Raw genomic sequence first — 9,238 nt, 5'->3', positions numbered from 1 at the left:
TTTGCTGTTTTGCTTCCACGACTATTAAAATCACACTAAATGCACAGCTAGCTCTCTCTCTCTCTGTACTTCAAGAACAGTTTCCCGTCTCAAATCTCTGTTTTCTGTATTATTCATTCGCTTATTACCCACCAGTCTACTGTTGTTTACAGCGCTGTTGGCTGCTGTCGTCTTCTTTTCTTTTTCTTTTTTTCACTTAAATGACCTCGGACAAGAAAGCCTATTTTTTTTGTTGTTCACTACTGAAGAAATTTAAACTTTATATGCAGAACATTGCAGAATATTTTTAAGGTTATCTCCTATAAAAAGCCAGACCATCTCCTTCATGTTTTTCTGTGTTTTATTCTCGTTTACTTTCACACAAAGGCATCTGCTGTGATGTTCACAATTCTGATGAAGTCTCACATGTATCAGTACTGATAAATGATCAGAATTATAATATTTCTGACTGTCTGAGGCTAAGTTGAATCGAATCAGGACTTTGAAAACCGGAATCGAATGGATTATAGAAATCAGTGATGGTACCCATCCCTAGTGAGCAGCCTAGGCATGACAGAAGTGGATGTAGCTGTAATAAGAAAATAACTATTGATAACTTTTCTGTTAAGTTAAGGCCTGATCCTTCTGAAATTCATAGCCAGTGCTCTGACACTGTGTCATCAATCTTTGAATGCTGAAAAAGCACAGTGTATCCAGAAAAACACATTATATGCTGCAATAAATGCCCAAGTGTCCCCTCTCCACTGCCTTTCAGCAGCAGCCAGCAGCAAACAGGTCATCAGAGGAGGCCAAGATGATGATTACGTTTAACATTTTCTACAATATTGACCAAGCACTTTAAGCACAAGATTGTTAGTTAATAATTTAGAAATGAATATTGTCTGTATGGACTGCAATTCCCCCCCTCCCCCCCCCCCAAAAAAAAGTGCACATGTAAAACTACGGTGTTAAATGATGCGGTTGAAAATTTAGTGTGCGCCTAACTTTTGTGCCGGTACGCCTAACTTTGTAAAGTTAGGCGTACCGGTTCGCCCATGGCAAAAAGTTAGTCTAGAGCCCTGTAGATACTATCACATTAAATGTGATAGTATTGTTCTGTCTCTCAGGATGTGAATATGACTGTTATTTTATAGTATCTTGTATTTAGTGCATTGTATTTCTCTCAGAGGTCTCTTCTTGTATCATCGGGTTATGAATGTGTGTGAATGTTAGATACAAAGTACTTATGCATGTATAAATGGGGCAATGAGGCAAATTGCATAAAGTGCTTTAAGTGTTCAGGTAGAGTAAGTGCTGTATAAGAACTAGCATTTACTAAAAATCTTAGATGAGTTTAAATCTGGGCAGCACGGTGGCACGGTGGTTAGCACTGTTGCCGCACAGCAAGAAGGTCCTGAGTTCAATTCCAACATCAAGCCGGGGTCTTTCTGTGTGGAGTTTGCATGTTCTCCCTGTGTTTGCGTGGGTTCCCTCCGGGTACTCCGGCTTCCTCCCACCGTCCAAAGACATGCAGCTTGTGGGGATAGGTTAATTGGAAAATCCAAATTGCCACTAGGTGTGAATGTGAGCACGAATGGTTGTCTGTCCCTGTGTGTTGGCCCTGCAACAGACTGGCGACCTGTCCAGGGTGTAGTGATGGGTCGTTCGCGAACGAAATGGCTCTTAGAGCCGGCTCTTTGACGTGAACGATACGAGCCGGCTCCTTATCGCGAGCCGTCACGTGGTTTGTTTTTCTTTCTTTCTTTCTCTCAGCCTCTCTCTCGCACTTTTTTTCTGCTTCACTCAGCACGCGAGCCGTGTGCTTTACGCTGGGCAGAGGGGGGAGGGGCGGTAGTTACACTCAGTAGCACAGGAACAGAGCCAGAGGGAGAGAAAGAAAGCCAGGGACAACAACGTCACATTAGAAAGGTATAGTAATCATCCACAACTATTTTCAGTTGCAGATGATAAAGGATTCAGAAAGTTTATTCATGCAGGCCCATATGACAGAGAATATGCATCTTCTTTTTGTTTTCATATTTTTATTTATATTTAATTGTGTTGTGGTTTGCAGTGTTTTGTGTTGTTTCACTTTAAATTTGTAAAAGGAAAAAGCTGAAAATTTAAATAGTTAAAAGTTGAAATGTGAATAGTTGATTTTTGTATTATATGATTTATTTATTACATTTTATGTGGAGTGAATAAATAAAAGTATATTTACGGTGGCCCCTAGAGACAAAGCACATACAAACTTCAAATCACGTACGAACTCTGAAGCACGTAAAAACTCAGAAGCACATAAAAACTCAAAACACATACAAAAGTCAGCAGAAGTGCTCCAGAATGCTAGGCGCAGTGTTGAGCTTTTGTTACCTAGTGGCTACACAAGCCAGCAAGTACCAACGACCAGATTTTGTGTGTGGTAGTAACAGGTAAATGAACATTGTTTTTAAATTATTTGAATATATATGAGTGCCTGTGTATAAATACACAAACATGCTTTCAATTGTGTAATTTAAGTGATCTAGTAGCTCTGCTTTGGAAGTTCAGTTCATGCTAGAAATGTGTTTTGGAGTTTGTACGTGTTTTGTCTCTAGGGGCCACCGCATATATTTATATATAAACATATATAAATAAAACCACTTTTTTTACGTTAGTAATTCCTTTTGTGCATAATTTAATATTATTGTTAATAATTAATTAATTAAAGCAACAAAACAACCTGAAGAGCCGGTTTTGAGCTGAAAGAGCCGGCTCTTTTTAGTGAGCCGAACCGAAAGAGCCGGATCTCTAAAAAGAGCCGGAAATCCCATCACTACCAGGGTGTACCCCGCCTCTCGCCCTATGACAGCTGGGATAGGCTCCAGCGCCCCCCGCGACTCTGAAAAGGAGAAGCAGAAGCAGATGGATGGATGGATGGATGGAGTTTAAATCTCAGTAACGTTGACTTCAAAGTCAAGGTCAGAGGTCAAGCTTTCTGAAATTCTTGTGAATGTAATTACTCGGAAACAAGGTGATACAGGATTTTGAAATTGATACCAAAGGTGTATATGAGGAGGCTGGGAAGGTAGCACTGGTAATTGGCAGTATTTTTAGGATCATTGTTGTTTCGTATTTCTCACTGTGTATCATTGTTATTCAAAGTGTCTTGGGCTACGTCCACACGTACACGGGTAGTTTTGAAAACGGAGATTTTCCGTTTTAAAAAAAAAATAATCCCGTCCACACGTAAAGGCAGAAATGAAGGAAAACGCTGCTAGGAACATGCCAAAGCAACAGGTGGCGACATATTCCTAACCGTGCAGAAATGTTGGCCAATCAGAAGTCTAGAAGCCTCTGTGGGAAAACGAGGCTTCTTTCCACTCACTCATCGAGTCATTGTGTTTAAGTGTACATTTTTATTCAAGCTAATTGACATAAATCAAAAATATCCTTACAAAGCTCCTTGTGGTGCTGCAGGTTTCTCAAACTGAATTTGCTTGCTTAAAGAAGAATCAAGGAAACACCACCCCTTCTACCTATTTCATTAGCAGCTTGTTTTATATAAAGGATTTCTTGTTTAGAATTAATTACATCAGCCCACTGTGTCTCACAAGGGGACAGCACACAGTTTAACATTTGAAGGGTTAAGGATGAAACTATCAGATGGTGATAGAAGCAGTTCATCCTCTGAAACTCCAGGTGGAAGAGTAATTCGGAAGCACTGCAGAAGGGTGGTGAAGAAGATGAAGACTTCCGTCCTGGCCAGAGCTGCTCCGGGACAAACCCTTTGACCTGAAATAGAAAACAAAAAAATATATGCTAGATTATATCTGTGAGTAGAGTGGGTCATGACAAGAAGTTGATTACAAACCTGCAGAAAAAACCATGAAGGCATCACGATGGATAAACTTTCCATCTTTGTCCAGGAAGTGTTCCGGATAAAAAGTGTACGGTTTCTCCCATTCACTCTCATCAGACAGAACAGAAAACAGGAAAGGATACACAGCTGTCCCCTGTTGAATACACAAACCAAACTTTTTTCCTCCCTTTTTTAATATGTATTCACAGGATATTACACAAAAATCAAATATTTTTAACTGCGACTTAAAAACAAAATTTCATCTGGGACAAAATGAGTTTTTGATGAAAACATACTTGATTCATTTAATCTAGCTTTAAAAAAAAAAAATCAAGCTGATGAACATTTTTCACACTGTTGTATTCTATAAATATTGATCACAGAATATTTCCTCCTTGATGCTGGAACACTAGCTTACTACTGCAAATTCCATGAAATGTTGATCTTCAATTTGATAATCAAACACTGAGAGAAAGAATCATTCAACTCCCTTTTTCCACATCTGTGACGATGTTTTAGTAATCAAAAATATGATTATTTGTTAAGCTTCAATATATAATAAACACATCATTTGTGTTCTGATATATTTTACCTTCTTAATGAAGTGACCTCTAAAGGTAATGTCCTGTGAAGTTCTGTGAGGAAGCCCCAGGGGAGCAACAGCTGCTAGCCTTTGTGTCTCATGGATGACAGCATTGGTGAAAGGCAGCTCTGTCCTGTCTTTAAACTGAACCTGACGATCTCCCACTACACTGCTTAGCTCCTCCCGGACCTTCTCTGGAAGATGAAAGGGCTCGAAGGATGTAATAAATCTGACTTCAGTGTAACAGAATTTTTTGTTGTTGGCAAGCACTTTGAACATTTACAGGTTCTTACCCTGTATCTTTGGATACTTGGCCATAAGAAAAAGTCCCCGTGCGATTGTGCGTGCTGATGTTTCAGTGCCAGCACCAAATAAATTCGTTATTGTCATCAAGAGGTTTTCATTGTGGAAATGACTGGTGGTAATTCCAGATTTCTGCGTATAAAACCAGTAGTTATTCAACAGCTGAAGCTTTTGATTATGACACTGATTCACATTGCTGTGTTAAACAGATTTCTATTCACCAGTTGGGCAGAAACACCACCAGGTTAGGATAACATGTTCACATTATTGCCATTGCTCTTTAAAAAAAGAATATCAGCATTGTATAAATTATGTGTTCCTCACCTCCAAATTGTCTTGGTGAATCAGAAAGGCATCCACAAATCCTCTGCACAGCTTTGGATCAAGAGTTTCTTTCAAATGACTCACCAATTTCATCTGATGTTCCCTATTGGCTGCAAATGCTTTTTTGAATACATTTGGGGAAGAGAACCATTTGCCAATCCACGGGAACATATTATAAAGCTGTAAAAACCCAAATGCATCTGTGTTAGTATTTAAAAAGGGCAAGCAAATGTTTGTTCATTTCATAAGAAAAAAACTAATGTGTCTGAAAATAGTTTAAAGGATTATGGTTTGTTTGTTGTTAAAATCAGAAATGTCAAGTGAAAATGAAATAGGGCAGGCCATACTTTTGTCTTTGACCCTTTGAGTGCTTGGGTTGTGTAATTTAAGTTTACTGGTTAGTTCTGAGGTTATTCTTATTACATCATGAGGTTTTTCTTATGAACTCTTTAGTTTGGCTGTGTGTCCTTGTGTCTCCCCTTTTTGTTTACATTGTCATTTGTCTCCACAGCGTTTGGAAGGTTACTTTTAAAATGTATTCCACTACAGATTACATGCCCAAAAATGTATTTTGTAATGTATTCTGAATACTTTGAATTACTTAATATATTATCATACTTTTTACAACTACATGAATGTACTATTGCTGTGTGATTTATTACTATTACTGAAGGCTACTCGCCGTACCAATACCAACTAGATTTTTAAATCTTAATATAAAATGAGTAACAGTAGGGTGGACATTAGGTAAGGCTGCACTTTTTGCAGCATCTCGTATATAAGAATATTCCTCACGTATATAAAACAGGTCCGCGGCTCCGAACCGTGTTAAAGGGACCTCTGGCTAATACGTCGGGTTCCGTGTTGGGCTCGTAGCCGAAAACTAGCTTTACTTTGTTGTCTGGGTCAACTTTGCTAGCGAGAGAGAGAGAGGCGTTGAAAGGCTGCTGCAATGGAACTTATTGTTTCGGAGGAAAACACAAACAGTGTACAGTCGAGTCTTAATAGCTTACTTACAACTGGGCTTGTCAGGCACTCTTGTTAGCTGCAGTGGTTATTATTATATTTACATGCTTCCAGCTCCCGTTTCTGGTCGGTGACGACTCGTATTTTTCGACTCCTTTTTCTCCCTCCCTCACAGACACATAACGGGTATAGCAGTCCATTCTCCCTGCAGCACAGACTACAATGTCCATGAGGCTACATTCTTTAGGGCTATGCCTGTAACACTCTGCCTATTGCCTTCATATTAAATACCACACACACACACACACACACACACACACACCAAGTAGAGGTGACATGGGGTGCGAGATTGAGACACAGGCATTAGAGCCTCTTAATGTGTGTTTTGGTTTGGTTTACACCGATGTGGAATTACCAAAAATAGTAGAGGGCATAGCCTAACACAGGGGTGGGCAATCTCAGTCCACGAGGGCCGGTGTCCCTGCAGGTTTTAGATCTCACCTTGGGTCAACACACCTGAATCACATGATTAGTTCGTTACCAGGCCTCTGGAGAACTTCAGGACATGTTGAGGAGCTAATTTAGCCATTTAATTTAGCTGTGTTGGTTCGAGGACACATCTAAAACCTGCAGGGACACTGGCCCTCGTGGACTGAGATTGCTCACCCCTGGCCTAACATATGAAATAGGAAAAGACAATTTCCATTTATTTGCTTCCCCTGTGGCGTCATGTTCATTTGCGTCAGCTGTGTTTCTCATGTGTTCCCACTTCCCTCGTTACCCTTCTACGTATTTAAGTCCTGTCTCTCGCAGTCTCCCATGGTTCATGTTTTCAGGTTTCATGTTGTAGTTAAACCCAGTCTAGGTTTTGTTAGTTCTTGTTTTGTTATCACCTATTGTCATGCGTTTCATCTCCCACAATAAAGGCTTGCTTTTTGTTAGAAGTAATTCTGCTGTCTGTGCATCTGCTTTTGGGTCCACACCACAACACACTAGCTACTTAGCCATAATAAGCAAGTCCTCATAACCTTTGTTTGACAGTGGCAGTTATGGAGTTAAACTCCATTTAAAATTTCAGCCTTGGAAAAGGTAAAGCCACTGGAGGAAGTGGTCATTAAAAAGAAAGCAAAGTTAAATGAACAGTAGCAAATATTTGAAAGCATATCACTACACAGACATAAGCAAAGCACTGCCCCTTAGTTATAAAAGTCAGTTAGAATTTACAAACAAAATCTTTAAAAACTTTAAAATATACCTGGACAGATGGGGCCCTCCAAAGTGTGATGTTTCTGCATGTACGATGTACCAAAGATGTAAACTCCAGGTCATTGTAATCAAATCTGTTGCCATAGATCAAGGAGCAGATAACATTGGCACTTGCGTTGTTTAATGGTTGGTTGACATCAAATTCTCCTGCAAAGAAAATTACAAAAAGTTCATTTGTATCAAGTTGCAGTTTCTGTCAGTTCACTGTTTACCTTTGAACTGTTTAAAAGCTTCCATAAGGTAATGACACTCCTCAATGATTTTGTCCTCAAATTCTTTTTTTCCCATTCCAAAGTCCTTCAGGTTCTTTATTGAAAAGCGCCTCATCTCTTTCCATGTGTCATCATTAGCCCATACAACACCTGATTTGACAGAAATAACTTTCAGTAAGATAGATAAAGGTTATACATAGTTGCTAATTATGACTCACACTCAAATGTGTTTGCAAAAGTCTTGTCTTAATTACTCACCATGTCCTTGAAAATGCTCATCGAGAATTGGTGTTGGATCCCTTTCTCCAAACACTTCAGCATAGTCAACAAGTGCCTCCTTTACTGTGTTGTATCCTACCAGGACCACCACTTTTTTGGTCCCCAGATAGATGGTGAAAATAGATCCAAATTGTTTGGATAGCTAAAAACAACAAAAAATGTTCATATATCTTTGTTTAAAATACATTAAAATGATCAGATAAGTTGAAAGAAAATTCCTCCAATGACTTCCTCACCTCCAGTAACGTGACATGCATTTTCTTCAGGTACAGCTGCAGGAAGTTCCCAAACACGGGAAGTGGTGTGGGTCCTGGAGGCTCCTTTCCATCCTTTTGGGTTATGTTAGAGAAAAGGAAGTGGATCAATAGAAGGACTGTCAGACACAAAACAATTGAATAAATCCCATATAGTATATCCATGGCTTAAGCTCAGTGACTTCTGTTGGTTATTCCAACTGACAGACAGGATGACTGTGTCATGGTCCGGGGGCCAGCATTTCTACCCCTGGGCGGAGCCGCCACATCATGCTGACAGGCTGCACCTGAGCATAATTGGAATTGCCAGCTTCTTAAGACCAGCGCTCAAACTCACACCCAGTGTTGCCAACTTAGCGACTTTGTCGCTATATTTAGCGAGTTTTCAGACCCCCTAGCGACTTTTTTTCTAAAAAAAAAAAAAAAAAAGTCGCTATAAAAAGACGTGAAAGCGCATATCGCTTTTACTCTCAACAAGCAGCGGGTGCTGTAACGCAGTCAGTTCTTCTTTTACTGACACAAGGTTTAAAACTACTTATAAACACACACACACAAAGTAACTCCACCAGAGTGCCTATTTCGGGTCACTTTTGCCTGTCCAAGCCCGGATTAAGGATCAGGGTTGGAATTGTGACATTAAAAAAAAGAATAATTGCTAAAATAAATTTAATTTGTAGTTCTAAATAAACTCTAAATGCATTTAGGACGTTTTTTACTCACTTTATGTCTCTTCCACGATGTTATTTCTCTCTCCAACAACATAGATTACAATTACATTAGCATGACCAATTATGCAAATTAGGTGATGAAGTCATTTAGCGACTTCTAGCGACTTTTAGGACAGCCAATAGCGATTTTCCTTACTGAGGAGTTGGCAACACTGCTCACACCTCGCCAGATTGTCTGCAAACCTTTGTCAGTCAGGGCTTCCACAGTTTCGCCACTCTCAGAGGACCGCCGGACGTTGTCAAGCCGCTGCCGTCACCTGTTAGGATTTCAGCGCTGGTCTGTTCAGTTTCTCCGTGCCTGCCTGCCTCCCTGCCCAGCGCTCAGAATAATCATCTCCCCTCACCCAGATTTCCCAGTGTCTGGTTCTCCATTCAATCCACAACAGCCCCGTGGCTTCCCCACGGACACTTCTAGTGCTCCTTCTAGTTTTGTTTCATAGAAATGCCAAGTTGGCCATGTGTGTTTCAAAGTAAAGGATTGTGAATTTCTGAGTTAGAACTGT

At 40.0% G+C, this 9,238-nt stretch overlaps 1 protein-coding gene across 2 annotated transcripts; it reads right to left on the bottom strand.

Moving 5' to 3' along the window:
• Positions 1-3,562: 3,562 nt before the first annotated feature.
• On the bottom strand, positions 3,563-8,172 carry LOC148102881 (cytochrome P450 2K4-like). Of its 2 annotated transcripts, none has more exons than XM_087839586.1 (9): positions 7,990-8,172; positions 7,733-7,895; positions 7,475-7,624; positions 7,252-7,409; positions 5,031-5,210; positions 4,697-4,838; positions 4,413-4,597; positions 3,833-3,995; positions 3,563-3,753 (listed from the first exon to the last, which is right to left on the bottom strand). In XM_087839586.1, the coding sequence occupies exons 1-9, from the start codon at positions 8,170-8,172 to the stop codon at positions 3,569-3,571; spliced, it is 1,509 nt and encodes a 502-aa protein (XP_087695712.1). In that variant the 3' UTR covers positions 3,563-3,568. The 2 variants fall into 2 exon arrangements, with proteins under 2 accessions (XP_087695712.1, XP_087695713.1); XM_087839587.1 differs by having other exon boundaries at positions 3,833-3,974.
• Positions 8,173-9,238: the final 1,066 nt, after the last annotated feature.

This window comes from Neolamprologus brichardi, chromosome 4, assembly GCF_056152115.1.
Source record: "Neolamprologus brichardi isolate AB-2024 chromosome 4, ASM5615211v1, whole genome shotgun sequence".
NCBI lineage: Eukaryota > Metazoa > Chordata > Actinopteri > Cichliformes > Cichlidae > Neolamprologus > Neolamprologus brichardi.
This window is presented reverse-complemented; position numbering and strand designations above follow the sequence as displayed.

Coding starts and splice junctions, on each gene's coding strand:
- LOC148102881 (XM_087839586.1), bottom strand. CDS start 8,172: ATGGATATACTATATGGGATTTATTCAATTGTTTTGTGTCTGACAGTC. Junction 7,896..7,989: donor TGCATGTCACGTTACTGGAG/GTGAGGAAGTCA, acceptor TGTTGTTTTTAG/CTATCCAAACAATTTGGATC. Junction 7,625..7,732: donor TGAGCATTTTCAAGGACATG/GTGAGTAATTAA, acceptor CTGTCAAATCAG/GTGTTGTATGGGCTAATGAT.